The following is a 16,656-nucleotide window of genomic DNA, read 5'->3' as shown; positions in this document are numbered from 1 at the left end:
CATGAAGTTCGGAACGTGTCCTCACTGATCAGAGTACAGGCTGCGCCGGAGTCCACCTCGAACTTAATCAGCTGGTGATGTACGCTTACTTCTGTAAAAATCTTCGGTCGCGTGCCGAGATTCATGGTGTTCAGGTCGTACAACACAGATGGTGTTGCTGATGTTGTTCCATGGAGATCAGATAGCGGCGTATTCTCTGAGGCGTTGACGCTGTGATTAGGCTGGGAAGGTGACTTTATCTTGGCAAGTCTCCGTTTCGTAATGCATGCTCTTTCGATATGCCCTCGCTTGTGGCAAAAATTACACGTGGCTGACTGGAATCGACATCCCTGGGGGTTGTGTTGGTCGTCACACCGCCAGCAGCGTTGTGCCTTTTTGACCGATTTTACAACAACAGAAGGCTTGCGCACCTGGTTGCTTGTCTGGTGTACCGGCTCGGTGTTCCGGCGAATCCCTCTCTGCTGGTGACCGGCGCTCTCCACTCGAACGGCGATGTCGTAAGCTTTGCTGAATGTGAGGTCCTTCTCAGCGAACAGGCGCTGCTGCAGTGACTCGTCACTCAGTCCGCACACAAATCTGTCGCGTAACATCACGTCCAAGGGAAGCATGGTGGTGTTAGCAGAAGAAGCTGCGTCTCCCTCCTGCCCGGTAGCTGTTGTCGACAGCGTTCCAAAATTGCAGTCGGCAGCGAGCTTCTTGAGCGCGGCTACGTAGGCGCTCACAGTTTCTCCTCCCAGTTGATCTCGTCGTTGGAAGCGAGCCCGGCTGTAGACCTCGGATGGCCTTGGGTCGTAGTGCTTTTGCAGCGCTTTTACGATGTCGTCGTAAGACACTGCCGCTGGTGTGCTTGGCTGAATAAGGGCGCAGACAGTATCGTAGGTCTGCTCCCCGCACAGCGTCAGCAGGTTGGCCCTCTTCAAGGCTGGGTCTGTGATGTTGTTAGCTTCAAAGTAGAACTGAAGGCGTCCAACCCACGATGACCACGATGAGCCGTTGAACTCTGGTATCTGATTGGGAAACCCTCGCGTAGTCATGGCTTGTCAATAGCGTTGCGTAGCGCGGGTCGAATCCACTTTCTCGTCGCCACTGTCGTGTCCGGTCGCTGTGTTCAATGCAGCGAAAGACGCACACGGTACTTTAAGACTTTGTTTATTTAAAGCTGATGAGGGTGCGACCAGCGTCGACCGAGGCAGGAGCCGAACTGGCCGCCCGAAGAAAGGAGGGAGCGGAGAAGGGAGCGGAGAAGCGTCCACGGGAGGGAGTGGCTTCCCAAAACAGGAGGAGGGTGCGGGGGCGCACCATGGGGGGGCATCTGGCGACAGCGTGCGACGAGGGGCAAGTCGTCGTTAGGAGGAGGTCGTTAGGAGGAGGATGCGAGTGGTCGTTAAGAGGAGGGTGCGGGGGCGCACACACACAAAAGCAATAAGGGGACACAACAAAGGCCGAAGAAACGACACACACACACACCACAGCTGCTAACTTAATCCAAATGGTTTATTTCCAAGAAAACCATGGCGAACGTCACATGTAAGGACTATTAGGCACATGTGCCGGGAGAAACAAAAAAAAAGTAAAAGACAACAATGACAGGTCAGTGGTGAAAGACATCAGGAATCACAGATTTCCTTTTATGACAGCGAGATGAATGGCATGCTGGCAATGTTTCTTGCAAAGCAGTGATCTGCACAGCAGCTTTCATTGTTTTGCGGGTAAGCTGTTGTTTGCTTCTGGCCACGATCAAGCATTTATGAAGAAACGGCATGCAGCCACACTCCGTACAGTGCAAAGCCGCATTAGTGCCACTGAATGTCTTTGCATTCACGGACCCTTTCACTTATGCACAGCCCAGATTGACCGGCACATTGCTCGCCAAAAAAAAAAAGCAGGATGTTGTGAACAATGCCCTCGGTACATTTCACACATTCTCTTTGCTGCCGGTGTACGCTCTATGGTGCGTCAAGCACTGTCCTTTGCTCTGAGGCTCAATCCCAAACACGGCTCCTCTCATACTCACCACCGTGTTTACACTTCGGTATCCCCGGTAATGAACGCATTCATGCATGCACTCGAAAAATGTCTCTCCAGGTGCAGACAGAATCCTCTCCCACACCGTCACCACATACTGGAGAGAAGACGGCTCCCTAGACACGCGAGAAAGTGCAATCTGGACGCAACTTCAGAAGAAATCGTACATGTTGCACAACTGAATACATTACTGCACCTATAGCCACTACCTGTGGACACCCACAACCTGCAGTGAACCTGCTCTTCCTGGGAGGACACAATGGAGGCTGTTTGACCGGGCCATGCCTCGACCACCTTCCTGGGGTTCCAAGTTTGTTCCCCCTCCTGTCTCAAAAGGCTCCTTGGCGTGGGACCATGCCTACTAACGAGCAGCGCAATGCTGCATTATGAGCTGAACTCGGGCGTTCCGCAGTAACTCTGACATCCCACTTTGGGCACTTGACTGCTGAACCAGAGGACGTGCATTTGGCAGAGGCTGCAAAAGGCACTCGTGTGCTCTGCAATTCCGGAGGCCTCCCTTCCTTTCACATCTCACCAGTTCCCTCGGGGTGTCCAAGTGAGGCCTTTGCTCAAAACCATTCTTCATTTCCCACCAGCTGCACTTGTGATAAAATTTACATTAGAAATTTCGAGGCTGCAGAAAATCAACCAGTTTTCTCTTTTGAAATAACCAATATCGAATTAATACAGGCTTCAGTGTACAGCGATCTGGGAGGGGTTACCCTAATAATATTCCTATCACCCCATTTCAATCACCCCATCCCTGCGACAAATCCCTGGTCAAAACCACTTTATTTCATTGGTGAACTGGGTCACCCCCGTTTCTCATCCAGCTGTCCTGATGTCATAAAAAATGGTTGTGCTTTTTGGGTGACACCTGCACGTTAACACCTGTGTACACAACAGTCGGCTGCTGTATCCACTAGTTCCCAAGGGCTCCCACACAGGTGACAGATGCACCTTCAAGGGATACTAGTAATGCGAGTCTCAGTCAAAACCATGTTCTTCACACGCAGCAATACATTCAGAGCGAGTCTCCCCTAGGTGGCGCACTCAAGCGGGGCACTCTGCCTGCTGAGCATCGAGGGTGCGTGCCATGAAGTTCCAGTACTCGCGCCGAACCACGTCCTGCTCCCGTGCCAGCGTCCGGCACAGCTCAGCCGCCCGCTTGGGCTCAGCCCGGCTGGAGGAGTCGACCAGGAAGGCCAGCAGGTAGGCCACCCGGCAGTTGTCCTCCGCGTACAGGGCCTCGCAGAAGTCCCGCACCTGAGGACGCTCGGCACCCCCAGCCGCATCGATGACGCCGCGCAGGTAGTTCCAGGGGCTCTCGTTGTGCGGGGCCTGGCGGATGCACTCCATGGTGTAGGCACACTCCCGCTCCACCACCTCCTCCGTGAAGCCCACCTGCACGAGGAGGAGGCCATCATCATCATCATCATCAGCCTGACTGCACCCACTGCAAGGCCTCTCCCATGTCTCTCCAATTATCCCTGTCCTTCTTCGCCAGTTGCGGCTATCGTATCCCCGCAAACTTCTTAGTCTCATCCGCCCACCTAACTTTCTGTCGTCCCCCTGCTACGCTTGCCTTCTCTTGGAGTCCACTCCGTTGCCCTTAAGGACCAGCGGTTACCTTGCCTTCGCATTGCATGCCCTGCCCAAGCCCACTTCTTCCTCTTTATTTCAACTAGGATATCATTAACTCAGGCACCTACGTGCTCCTTTTCCAGTCCAGCATCAACTCCACTGAGCGAAAAATTTAACAATGGCTTACTGTACCTCACAAAAAACAAGCAGCACATACGATCATCTCAAAGGTCCATAAGCTTCCCATGCAAAGCTCAGAACGGCACTTCTCTTTTCCTTCAAACACATTCACACCATTAGCCATGTGCTTTGACCCATGACCCCTAATGCATGTTCTTGTAGATCATCGCCATGTGGTCAAATTCACTCCACGCACATCCACAGCATCTGTGATTGGCATCCCCTCTGGCTGGCACCACATTTGCCGCTCTGTTGTGCAAAAATTGGAGCAGATTTTGCTTGCTCAGCCAAATGCAGACCATCTGTTGCATTTAATTTCCCTTTCGGTTCAAGGCTAGGGTTCCAAAGTCAGGCTTCAGGCTAGGATTGGCAAAATCGGTGATTGAAGGCTTTAGTGGTAGCGTACTATATAATTAACGCGGCAGCCTGTCCGGAGCCAGAGATTCTTAGCACCCTCCGCTGCGACACAGATCTGGCCGCCGCCTTGGTCAGTTGCTCCGCAGCCGCTGGGGACTGAGGGCCGAGAGTTAATTTGATTGTTCATATCAGATGTTCTGGCAAATCACTATACCAAGGTGGGCAAATCCTGAAATCCTGTTCTATTGGGCGAGTGCGTTGTCAGTTCTGATCACTGAGATCAGTCTGCACCCCATGCCTGATCATACAATTCCGCCGACGTTTCTTTTTTTTTTTTCTAATTCGGAGGAGAATGGCGCAGCACTGCGATTCGAACCCCGGTCCTCCTGCACGCGAGGCGGATGGTCTACCTCTATGACATCACTGCACCCTGGCAACGTTTTATGCTGGATTCTTATCCAGTGAGGCTAGTTTAGCATTGCTGTTCGAAGAACTAGCAGGTATTAAAAGGGACGTCAAAGGGGTTGGTGAAGTTAGAACTGAACTGCGGCATATAAAGTGCTAAACTTCTTGAAAAGCACAGTGTTTTAACGCGTTTCCAGCATGGATTTCGGAAAGGTCTTTCAACTGTTACTCAACTAGTAACTACCATTCACGAAGTGGCATCCTCACTTGATAGGGGCGAGCAAATTGACATGGTATTTCTTGACTTCAGTAAAGCGTTTGACCGCGTCTCACACAGCAAACTAATCTTAAAGCTCCAGAACACTGGTCTTCCTCTACCGATTGTGAAATGGATTCAAGCCTACCTTAATAACCGAAAACAGTTCGTCCACGTCAATGGCTGCTCATCTGGAATTCTACCGGTTGGCTCTGGGGTCCCCCAGGGAAGTGTCCTTGGCCCCATTTTATTCCTCATATACATTAATGATATCGTTGCCTCAGTTGACACCGCATCCGTTAGTATAAGGCTGTTTGCAGATGACTGTGTCCTATTCAAAACTATCCGTTGTACCAATGACCAAATTGTTTTGAACAATAACCTTAATGCTGTGAACCAGTGGTGTAATCTTTGGTCTATGGAATTAAACAAGAGAAAAATCTGTCCTTCTTCGGGTAACTAACAAGAAATCTCTGGCTCAGTTTTTGTACAAAATCAACGAATATCCATTAGTTCAGGTCAACGAGTGTAAATACTTAGGTGTTACGATAACTAACAACTTGAACTGGACCAGCCACATTAATAAAATCTGTACATCAGCCCTTAGGAAACTAGGGTTTCTTCGTTTCAAATTAAGGTCGGCCCCTTCCAATGTTAAGCTGCTTGCATACAATACCCTTATCAGACCTCAACTGGAATATGGCTGTACAGTATGGGACCCTCACTTGAAAAAAGACGTAAATAAACTAGAAATGGTACAGAGAAAGGCAGTTCGTTTCATATTCAATTCATACCGCAGATTAGATTCTCCATCGTCTCTAATGAGTGCTAACAACATTTTGACCTTAGAAAGCAGAAGAAAGATTTCCAGGCTGCGGTTTCTGTATCGGCTCTGCAATCACCAACTTGGTATCAACGCGCAATTGTTCATTCATCCACGTGAGGGTCGTCAAACTCGGCACACCCATCTTTACAACCTGGAACCAATCTTTGCGCGTACTAACACTCATTTTTTCCGCGCACTGTCTCACAATGGAATGCACTCCCAATAGAAGTTTTTTCCGCGCATGATGCAAATGTTTTCGAAGAACGAGTACGAAAAGCTCTGGGTTGATGTTACTCTTCGCTTTTTGCTGATTCATTTCTTTTTCTTTCTTTTTCCGTGTTTGCACTGCATGCTGCACGTTTGATTGCTTTGACTGCTTTGACCTGTTGATTGCTTATGATTGCTTGTGTTTTTTTTTGTGATTGCTTGCTAATGGTGGCGCTGAATTGCGTTTACATATGACCTGTATTGCCCTCCTGCTTGGTCTTCAATGACTGCAGTATGTTTTAAATAAATAAAAATTAAAAAAATAAACGGCGGGTACAAAGGTACTGTGCTATCATCAATTAGCTGAATGACAAGAACAAGGTGTGGGATTCCTCATTAATCAGGATATAGCTGGCAACATAGAGGAGTTTTATAGCATTAATGAGAGGGTGGCAGTTATCATAATTAAGCTTAATAAGAGGTACAAGCTGGACGTGGTGCAGGCCTACGCACCTGCTGGCCTGCGCGCCATGATGACCAGATCATTGAAAGCTTCTGCTAGACGTGGAATTGGCAATAAGCAAAGTAAAAACACAGTACACTGTACTGATGGCCGGCTTCAATGCCAAGGTAGGCAAAAAGCAAGCTGGAGACCAGGCAGTGGGCAACTAAGGCATGGGCTCTAGAAATAGCAGGGGAGAGTTATTAGTAGAGTTCGCAGATAGAAATAATTTACGGATCATGAATACCTTCTTCCGCAAACGAGCAAACAGGAAGTGGACATGGAAGAGCGCCAATGGTGAGACTAAAAATGACATAGACTTCATACTGTGCGCTCACCCTGGCATCGTAGAGGATGTGGAGGTCCTCGGAAAGGTCCATTGTAGCGACCACAGAATGGTAAGGTTTCGTATTAGCTTAGATTTGAAGAGGGAACGGAGGAAACTGGTGAAGCGAAAGGCTATTATCGAGTTAGCATTAAGAGGGAGAATAGACACAGGATCTCACTGCAGTACAAATACTCAGCGTTAACTGAGGAGGGCAATCTTAATGCTCAAGCAATGAACGATAATCTCACAGCTATCATTACGGAGTGCGTAGTAGAAATATACGGTAGAATGGTTAGATAGGATACTGGCAAGCAGACAGAACAGAACTGGCAGAGCTATCAGAGAAAATCAGTAAGCGCAAGGTAAATGACATCAGGAAGTTTAACATGGAGAAAATCGGGCATGCTCTAAGGAACGGAGGTAGCCTAACTAAAAATGGTGAAAAGGAAACTAGGTATAGGCAAAAACCAGATGTATGCGCTAAGAGACAAAGAGGGCAATGTTATTAGCGATACGGATAAGGTAGTTAAAGTAGTCAAAGAGTTTTACATAAATCTATACAGAAGCCAGTGTAGTTGTGTTCAGGAAAGTAAAAACAGCGCTTAATTTTACACAAACCACACAGAAAGACGGACAGGACGGGCACTGTCCTGTGACAGCACCTGTCCTGTCCGTCTTTCTGTGTGGTTTGAGTCGAATTTAGCGCTGTTTTTACTTTCCTGAACACAATGTCACACCAACTAGCCCCGCAAAAGGTACTGTTAGCCAGTGTAATGAGGATGGCAATGAGAGAGGCAGTTGTGTGCAGCAATGGGGCATCCCGCCAGTAACGAGGGAGGAAGTAAAGAAAGCCTTAGGAGCAATGCAAAGGGGGAAAGCAGCTGATGAGGGTCAGGTAACAGCAGATTTGTCGAAGGATGGAGGAGAGATTGTGCTCGAAAAACTAGCCACCCTGTATATACAATGCCTTGCGACCTCGAGCGTCCTGCTTTTCAGAGAAAACAAAGAAACTTTAGGTTGAGCCTCCTGCAGAATACGACAAGGTCATGAAAGAGCACTTGAAGCATGTGCTGTGCCAAGATGCGGCAGATTGTGGACAAACAATTCAGACATGATGCTGAAGAATGCAGTCACAGAAAGGATGAAAGCTATAATATTGGACCTGTCATCAGCCACACGGTGTCTGTTCCAGTTTGTTTCCTGTGCACAACCAATGGCAAGGTCCATATCCAAGAACAACGCCACCGCAGTGGGCCTCACTGAGAGTGTTCTCTCGGCACTGCCAGAGTCAGGGGCCGCCATGGAAGATTGTTGTGGCCAAGAATTCTTGGGCTGAATCCATGTGGAGGCCATTCATTGAACCTTCTCACTAGGGATCCCCCAGTGGCTTCAAGAGAACCTGTCACTCCTTTCAGCATTCTTCAAAGGATATACAGTCGACGACCGATTTTTCAGACTTGGCGGGACCCGAAAAATGGTCCGAATAATCAAACACTCCGAAAAATCAGTCAACTTAAAAAAATAAACTTTTCTGCGAAAAACCAGCTTTCAAAATCGCGAAAATCTCCACTCCCCATGTTCCGCCTGCAAGCGATAATATTAGACTCTACCTCAGTCATCACCATGCTTTCCTCATGTCCGTACCCTACCACATCATGATAACAGACAGTGCGACGCGGCCGCGGTCATGCCGCGAATGAATGCACTTCCGTGAAGCAAGAACAGTCAGTTTGCATGGGGCAATGACGTTCGCGAAGGCCGAAAGGTAACCCACGGGAAGACGCGAGTGGAAGCGAACGCCTCCGAATGCAGCCCCCCCCCCCCCCCTCCCTCCCTCCCTCGCCCCGTCTACCCATTTGCTGCCCCACACCGCGGGGCGTGTCGTCTAAGCTGCGGCGGACGCTGCAGCTGTCCCACTGTACCGTTTTCAATGCGATCGCGCGCCCTTTGTAGGCCATCTTGATGGCAATGGAAAGCATCCCATTATCTCGAATGGCAATGATGGAGAACAAATAGCCAAGCCCATCCAAGCCAGTCCGATTGCGCCCACTGATTCCGTTTAAATCCAAGGTGGAGCCTTTCACAGTGGCAGGGAACGGGTTGGTTGCAACAGCAATGCCCGCTCGCGTCTACATTAAGCCGAAATAACAAACTTTCGGCTGAAAAACGATCACCACAATATTGTTAGCATCTATTTTAGTCTGAAAATTCGAACTTCTAGAATCCGCAAGGTCAGAAATATCGGTCGTGAGAATGCACACGTTCCTCAGCGAAGTCAGAAATATCGCGCTAGTCCGAATTATTGGAGTCCGAAATATCGGTCGGCTACTGTATATGTTGTTTTTCTGCCTCTGGTCAGCATGGGAACATCCTCCCCACATCATGCCTGTTTGAGGAGTGCAGGATTCAAGGCCATCCCTTACCACACAGCTGAGTCCTAGCAGGAAGAGGCACTGAGCATTGCTACAAGCAAGAGCATGCAACTGACATTGTTGCAAGTACACAGCTACTGAGAGCGTGTTCAGAACACACTGCTAACAATCAAAATGTTGGATACGAAGAGTCTTGCTGAAGGCATGGCTGTTGACATGGTTGCAGCAGAGGAAATGGCAAGTCAGCTGAGCCAACTAATGGAGAAGAAACATTAGAAAAAAACTTCTTCCATGAAATGAGGGACACCATATCAATCAAAGAATGCTTCACGCAGAAATTGCATCTCTGGGGTTCCCTCGACAACACTCCCAGAAAGAGTGGTGCTGGCTAGACTGGCTTCCACAGTGACCTCAAGGACAAAGTGATGACAGAAACCTTTTGTGAGTGGGGACCTTGCCCTTTTGGTAGAGCAGTACGTTGGGCCAGTTGGTGTAGCGACATATTCAAGAAAACTTTGCGCAGAATAACACAACATGGAGGGAGAAACGCGTACACACAAACGAGCGCTCGTGTGTGTGTACTGTGTTTGTCCCTCCATCTTGTGTTAAACTGCGCAAAGTTTTCTTGAATATGCCCTTTTGTTTGCTTCCCCACGATGAGTACTCCCTAGTTTCCAATCTAACTAATAAGGGAGGGTGCCAGCATCGCAGTCGAAATAGATATCTATGAAAGTAACAAAGTGCATACAAAATGTACACTTGAGCCCACGTATAACGGCCGCAGATATATCGAACGCTCGCTTATTACAAGGGGGTGCGGTGCTACTGTCAAAATATGCATAAGGTCAATGCCAATTCATTGCAGATACAATAAAAAAATTTGGCTGCACCACTTGGTTATAAGGCGCCGTAAACTACCTCCGCAGTTGAGGAGGCCGTGCCTCCAGTAAGAGTGGAGATGAAAGAGCGCCTCTCAACCTTCACGACACCTCTGTGGAAAGAAAATGTCGACCCAAAAATACAATCAAAAGGTGGCACTGCACTGCGCAGTGCTAACTGGAAAGTCCGGCACCCGGTAACACTATTAACAGTAAAGTAAACACGGTAACGGTATGCTATAACTCTACAGTAAGTAACTGGCGGCCAAGCCCGAGTCGATGACCTACGAGGGCAATCATTCGCCGTCTGGGCAAAGCGTCCCAAGTGGAAGAAGCGCACGAGACAGGGGCGCCGTCGAAGGCGAAGATGGCCCTGAGTGAACTGAGAGCAGCGATTTGAGAATTCTGAAATCCCTGCTGGTCACGTAGTGTGCATATCCATCTCCATCTTTTGCGCTGCTGCTACTGCGTGCAGGCATTGTCATACTGATGCACTCTGTGCTGCGCTGTTTTTGTCCCTGCATGAGCCCAGGAACGACTGATGAAGCTCGAAAACACACGTGACCGGACGCATGCAGATTTGTGCCAACGCTTTGTTGATCCATAGCTGGACAGAAGTTTCCTCGGATAACCACAGAATCGCAGAAGCGTGTGCTCTGACGGAGACTTTGAACACCAAGTGCGAGCTCTCCCTACTGCCAGGAATCTCATTTATGTGGCCGACCTGCCACCGGCTGCCATGGTCACTTCAGCCACGATTAGTTATACCCCGTCCCTAAATTGGCAGCAAGGGTCTCGACGAGGATCAAATGCCCGCCCTATACATAGCCTGGAAGGAGCCACAGCAGGCTCTGCTTTGCACAAGGAGGCGCACATAATGCAGTTTTATAAGAAGTAAACAACAATTTCAGTGGCCTTAGCATATTTGGCTGTTGTACGAAGAATCCACTTAATACGAACATCGGATATAACGAACGGAATCCGCATGACCGTCAGCGGGCACTTAGGCAAGGATGTCCTTTGTCACCTTTGTTGTTCATGTTGTACCTACAAGGGTGACAGGCCAAACTAGAGAAGAGCCTACTAGGCTTCAAGCTTTCTTTCTTCAAGCAAGGCGAATGGATTAAACAGTCATTGCTGGGACTAGTGTACGCGGATGATATAGTGCTAATGGCTGACAACAAGGAAGATTTGCAGAGGCTGATAAGGAAAAATCTGCTGTCATGACATTTAATGATGAGGGCAGCGAGCACAGAATACAGGAGATCAAGCTAGAGGCAGTGGATAAGTACAAATATCATGGGGTGTGTACAAATAACTGTGCTCACTGCCTGAGAGAGCACGAAAAATAAGTGATGACTAAAGCTGGTAGGAATGCAGCTGTCCTGAAAAACAGGGCATTGTGGAATTACAATAGGTACGGGGTGGTGAGAGGGATCTGGAAACGTGTGATGGTTCCCAGTCTGACTTTCGGCAATGCAGTCCAGTGCATGAGACCAGACATGGCAGTACACCAAATCAAGGGGTATGGGAGAGAAGCTAGTAGTAAGATAGAAGTTGAGGATTAACGGAGAGAAATGGGGGAAAAGGGCTAGGGAAGTTTTCAGCTGCTTGCACATGAGGAATGTCGACACAAAATGGCAAAAGAGGACTGACAACCAAATATCTGGACACCAGTTGGGGGGGGGGGGGGGGGGGGGGGGCAAATGAGCAATTATCGGTAAAGAAAAAGGTTAAAGAAACAGAGAGGGCTCTGTGGAAAACAGGGATGCTGACGAAATCGGCACTGGGAACATGCAGGAAGTTTAAGCAGGATATTGCCAATATCTGCGACAACTGCAGGGGAAGTGCTTTGTTGCTCGAGGCCAAGACAGGAGTAGTGCGGACTAAGACATATCCACTGAGGTGCCACGAGATACACGTTATGCGACATGTGGTGCGCGTGGGGAGGAGGAGGAAACGGCTGAACACTTGACACTTTTCTCGAAAGGGCTTCACCCTGGAGCTGAAAACAGCGGGGCTGATTTATTCAAAGCATTGGGGTTCAAGGACAGTGCAGGAAGAAGAGATTTGTAGGAGTAACCAAGCGACGGTTATCTGACTGGTGGCTAAAATCAAGACAAGAGTTAAAGGGTTCAGCTTCCGTCCGTCCACGAGTGCCACGGATGGCATGATTGCGAGGGGGAGCGCTTTCTCTTTGGGAATTCGTTGCGTATGACTGTGTCGGCACAGGATCTGCTCTCTGCCAGAGGCCTTGTGGGGGGAATAATCTCTCCCCAGCTCGTCCCTTCAAGCCTCGGATTTTCGCCCTTGCCCTGGTGCTGGTGAGTTGGACGTCCTTGATTCCTCAGCATATTTTGTTGCTATCTGGTGTTGTTGTTGTTGTAGCAGTACATGCAGTGTTTGTGTCAGCCAGACTGTCGTTCCTTTGTGTGCTCGGTGACATACACACAATCATGGAGTGGGGTCTGTGCAGTTTTGAACTGTGTCAGCCACGATTAAACGGAGAAAACGTATTTATCTCTCCCAAATTAAAACGCCACACATCTGGCGCCCAACGTGGGGCCTGCTCTTGGAACAATGACTGTCTGCTCAGTTCGAGGAACGCTCTTGAAAAGTGCTAGGCCTAGCGTGAATTTTGATCGCGAGGACCTGCGGCATGCTTTCTTGCGCGCGAGGTGTATTGCACTACAGCAAGTTTGAACTTTTTTACACGATCAGCACATATTTCATCAAGTTTTCCCTGGAATTACTTCAGCACGAGAACCGCTCCCCTTTCTACTATTTGTTTTTCTATTGCGGGGCAAGCCATTTTCTTTTCCTTGTCTTTTTTTAAACTGCACTTTCTACTTCTTCCATTGCAGGCCGGGCAATATTCTTCTTAGTTCCTTTTGTAACTGCCACTTCCACTCTCCGTTCTTGTATTCTACCTATTTAGCATTTCTGATAGGGCTGTACCGTGCGGGAGATGAGGAAGAAGCGCTGGTTCCAGGCCGAGTTGTTGCGCACGTCCTCGGCCAGCAGGCGCCGGGTGAAGTCCAGCTCCCCGTCCCAGAGGCCAAACTCGGCCAGGGCCCACTGGCGGTGCTGCCAGGCATGGTAGTTCTTGGCGTCCATGGCCAGGATCACCTCGGTGAACGCCTTCTCCCCCGAGCCATCCTGGAGCCACTCCACCACCACCCGCCGGTGGTGCCACACCTGCCACATCCCCCCCCTCCTTCAACACGTGTTTCCCCACATGTCGAAACATTCGAGGAGGGCATCCCCAGCACCAGCTCCTCTTACTGGGGAGTTCTGAGAGGGGAGGTATGGCCAAGATTAGACAACCACAAAGGCATCAGTCGCAGAACAAACCTGGTACACAGTGAGCCTTTTCTCTCTCTCTTCTACCCAGTATGGAATTCAGTTATTCTTGTTCACCGAATATTCTGAACGACATCCATTCCCAAACAACTTATTCTTCCACACATGTCAACGTATTCACGACAGATGCATTTCAATAAAACATGGTGCTGGGTGGTACATGGTGGTTATTCATACTTGGTGGGAAGAGAGGGCAAAAAACGACAACCACAGGGGAGGACAAGACACAAAAGAAGGCTACTATCAACTGATTTGTTTTCTCATCAAGTCACATTTGTATAACCAGCTTGACTTGATGGCAAAGTAAATCTTGATATGAAAGCGTTCTTCTGTGTCTTGTCCTCCCCTGTGGTGGTCGTTTCTTGCGCTGTCTTCCCACCAAGGACATATGCATCTCGGTTCCAGCAAAACAATTTTGACTAACAAAACACTTAGAAATCTTGGCCTTACGTCAGTTATGGCCCTTATTAACCTAATAAACATCTAATCAATTAAGACACACTACGACACAAACTACGGGGCTTATCAGAAGATTAGCTAACAAGAGAAAAGGGGTAAAGGAGAAGAACCTGTACCAAGCTAGTCCAAGCCCCTGTAATCAGTAGAATTACATATGCGCTGCCATACCTTGAATTAACGAAGAGGGAAATGCAAGAGATTGATGGACTCATCACGCAAGAAGCGTATAAAACAGCCACAGGGCTCCCAGTCAAGCTCAGACTAACCTCAACAACAGCCAGCACAGCAATACTAAAGGCAAAAACGCTGAACCCTTGGTGGAGAACAAGCAGAAACTACCCTCCAACATCAGAAACACCACAACCATCAACCCTCTACCGTAAAAACATGCATCCTTCCTACCACAACGGTAGGAGAATAACTAGGGCCAATGCGCTAGTGAAGAAATACGAGGACAGGCAGGATGTGGCATATGTGGATGTGACGGCATACCTCGGCAATATCAAAGCCTTTGCAATAGCGGTCTCCACAGAAAAGGGAGAACCAATATCGATAGCTACAGACAAACACTCAGACACTGCAGCCATAGCACTAGCTTTAACTGAGCCCAAAAGTGAAGCTGTTATAAGAGACTCCAAAACTGCCATTAATAACTACTCGAGAGGAAGATTCCTCAAGGAGCTCTCTGAATATGCTCAAAAAGTACCTTGAAGAAAGGGGGGAACATGGAAATGAACATGGGAAATGACCTGCCAGAGTGAGCCAGTAGGCTCACTCTGGCAACACTGAGAACGAGACAGCTCACACTATGACTCGAGGATCTATAGGCCCAGCCATGAACAGTGACTCGAACACAACAGATAGGTCTCATCAGCTACCAGGATGCCACCTCACAAAAGTCTCGCCAAAGCTCAAGAGGGAGAAAACTCCAAACCAACACTCTCCCAAACCCGGCAAGAACGGACCCCATCAACCCCAGTTGCTCAAAAGGTGGCCAGAGAGCCACGATGGAACACATCTTTTGGGACTGCCCCGCAGATCCACTGCCTCTAGAAGCATGTATGTAGGCTCGCAAAAGGGGCAGACCCTGGTGGCCATCTCTAATCCGGAAGCACAAGTCCGGGTCACACCACTAGAGGTTGCCTTCAGCACCAACTAGGTGGGGTCGACAGAACCCAGTACCAATATTAGTTTTATGACCGACTGATACCCGTGCCACACGCGCACAAGAAATGACAGTAAATGCTTAAGGCCTTAAGTTTGTTAATTTCATTATTTTCGGAGTTGGTGCTACATGTCCACATTTAATGCCATTATAGAAAATGACGACGATAATGCTTGCAAGGTAGTCAGAAGTTTCATCTGAGTATAAACATTCCTAATGAGCACAATATATCGGAAATGTTGTTCAAATGTAATGTAAAAACAATTTTCCCGAAAATACGGCTGTTCCTGCTTTACAAGTCGGAAAAGTAGCCATAAACTTGCATGTCAGCACATAAAGTCGAGGGTACCTGTCAATAAGGCTCGTTCAAGTGGCGCTCTTCACATCGAAAATGCGGTATACATGCTTCATCTTACTGAAAGTTAAGAATTAACCATTTCCTACTGGTTAGGAAGTTGTTACTAACAAAGGTGCATGCTTTTCTGCGTGTGAAATGGGAACGAGAGTACACATTGCACGTGCGAATGAGTTGTGGCGAACTCAGTAGGTCGCGAATGGCAGTAAGGCTAATGCCATTAAATTTATGCGTGTGGAACCGCACGAATGCCATTAAAACTTAATGACATTTGATCTGTCCGTGTGGCACGGGTATGACTCTGGATGAAAAGGTGACCACCCTACCGACAAAACTGAAAATGAAGAAAATCAAGTCCTTTGGCTTTGTAGGAGACCCCATTTATATGCACATCTCTATGGCGCTTGGAACTTCTGGAGTTTTACTACGACTCCAGTGCCCATACGCTGCCAATGTAGCAAAGGAAACAATATTGTAGGCTAGCACTTATTCAAACTAGGAATGATGCAGATTACTGCATGAAAAAATGGGAAAGCAGTGTGGGATTATTAACATCCAAGCATCACGAAGACAACACAGATGGAGAAGAAAAGACAGGGCCAAGCGCTCTACTGCCATTCTTTAGTGTGTGCAGTCACCGTGATTTGTTTGTTTTGTTTTCTTGGGGTTTAACGTCCCAAAGCGACTCAGGCTATGAGAGACGCCGCAGTGGAGGGCTCCGGAAATTTCGACCACCAGGGGTTCTTTAACGTGCACTGACATGGCACTGTACACGGGCCTCTGAGTGCAGTCTTCGTGGCGTAACTCACCCCTGCCATTTCACCCATTTGGTAGGATTAATATGCATACAAATTTGCCTCGTGCTGGACAGGATCTTTCTTCACTGCGTTTTCCGACTGAGCTTAGAAAACGCGCGTCGGCAAGAACTTGAGCTCTTGTTGATTGCTTGATTTGCCCACATGACAGCTGCAAGAAATGCGGCCAAAGGGCGGATACCCTCATGAGGGAAAGTGCACTGCATTCGCACCTGGTAGTTCTTGGGGTTGTCCTCGATCACCTTCTGGATGTAGTCCAGCTCTCGACGCAGGTCGGAGCCCAGCTCCTTGAGCAGCAGCCGCCGGTAGTGCCACACCGTGTAGTTGGAGGGGTTCACCGCGGCGGCGTCGGTGACCAGCTCCAGCGCACGCTCGCTGCGCTCGTCGCGCCTGACCACGGCGCGGAAGTAGTCGAAGACGTCGCGGAACTGCTCCGAGTAGGCGATGCGCACCACCGGGTGCTCGCCGTCGTCCTGGGGCACCGGCGCCACGTCTTTCCACTCGGGCCGGTCCCGGTAGAGCACCCACTTCTCGTCGCCGCAGCCCTCCTCGTCCGCCATGCTGTTTGTGTGCCTAGAC

The 16,656-nt window shown here is 48.9% G+C and overlaps 1 protein-coding gene and 1 pseudogene across 1 annotated transcript; one reads left to right on the top strand and one right to left on the bottom strand.

Annotated features, from left to right (window-relative positions):
* Positions 1 to 1,473: 1,473 nt before the first annotated feature.
* Positions 1,474 to 16,650, bottom strand: Fnta (farnesyl transferase alpha). Its single transcript, XM_089586242.1, has 3 exons — positions 16,290 to 16,650; positions 12,879 to 13,118; positions 1,474 to 3,429 (listed from the first exon to the last, which is right to left on the bottom strand). Exons 1-3 carry the CDS (start codon positions 16,635 to 16,637, stop codon positions 3,079 to 3,081), a joined length of 939 nt encoding a protein of 312 aa, XP_089442368.1. The 5' UTR covers positions 16,638 to 16,650; the 3' UTR covers positions 1,474 to 3,078.
* Positions 11,059 to 12,094, top strand: LOC149345839 (uncharacterized; annotated as a pseudogene).
* Positions 16,651 to 16,656: the final 6 nt, after the last annotated feature.

The sequence above is a fragment of the Amblyomma mixtum genome, chromosome 4 (assembly GCF_055824585.1).
Source record: "Amblyomma mixtum isolate Tamu chromosome 4, ASM5582458v1, whole genome shotgun sequence".
NCBI lineage: Eukaryota > Metazoa > Arthropoda > Arachnida > Ixodida > Ixodidae > Amblyomma > Amblyomma mixtum.
The sequence above is the reverse complement of the archived record's forward strand: the minus strand, read 5'-3'. Positions and strand labels throughout refer to the sequence as shown.

Excerpts from the sequence above, each read along its gene's own strand:
- Fnta (XM_089586242.1), bottom strand. The coding sequence starts at position 16,637 with ATGGCGGACGAGGAGGGCTGCGGCGACGAGAAGTGGGTGCTCTACCGG. Across the intron at positions 13,119-16,289 it reads ACAACCCCAAGAACTACCAG|GTGTGGCACCACCGGCGGGT; the intron begins GTGCGAATGCAG and ends GGGATGTGGCAG. Across the intron at positions 3,430-12,878 it reads TCTTCCTCATCTCCCGCACG|GTGGGCTTCACGGAGGAGGT; the intron begins GTACAGCCCTAT and ends CTCCTCGTGCAG.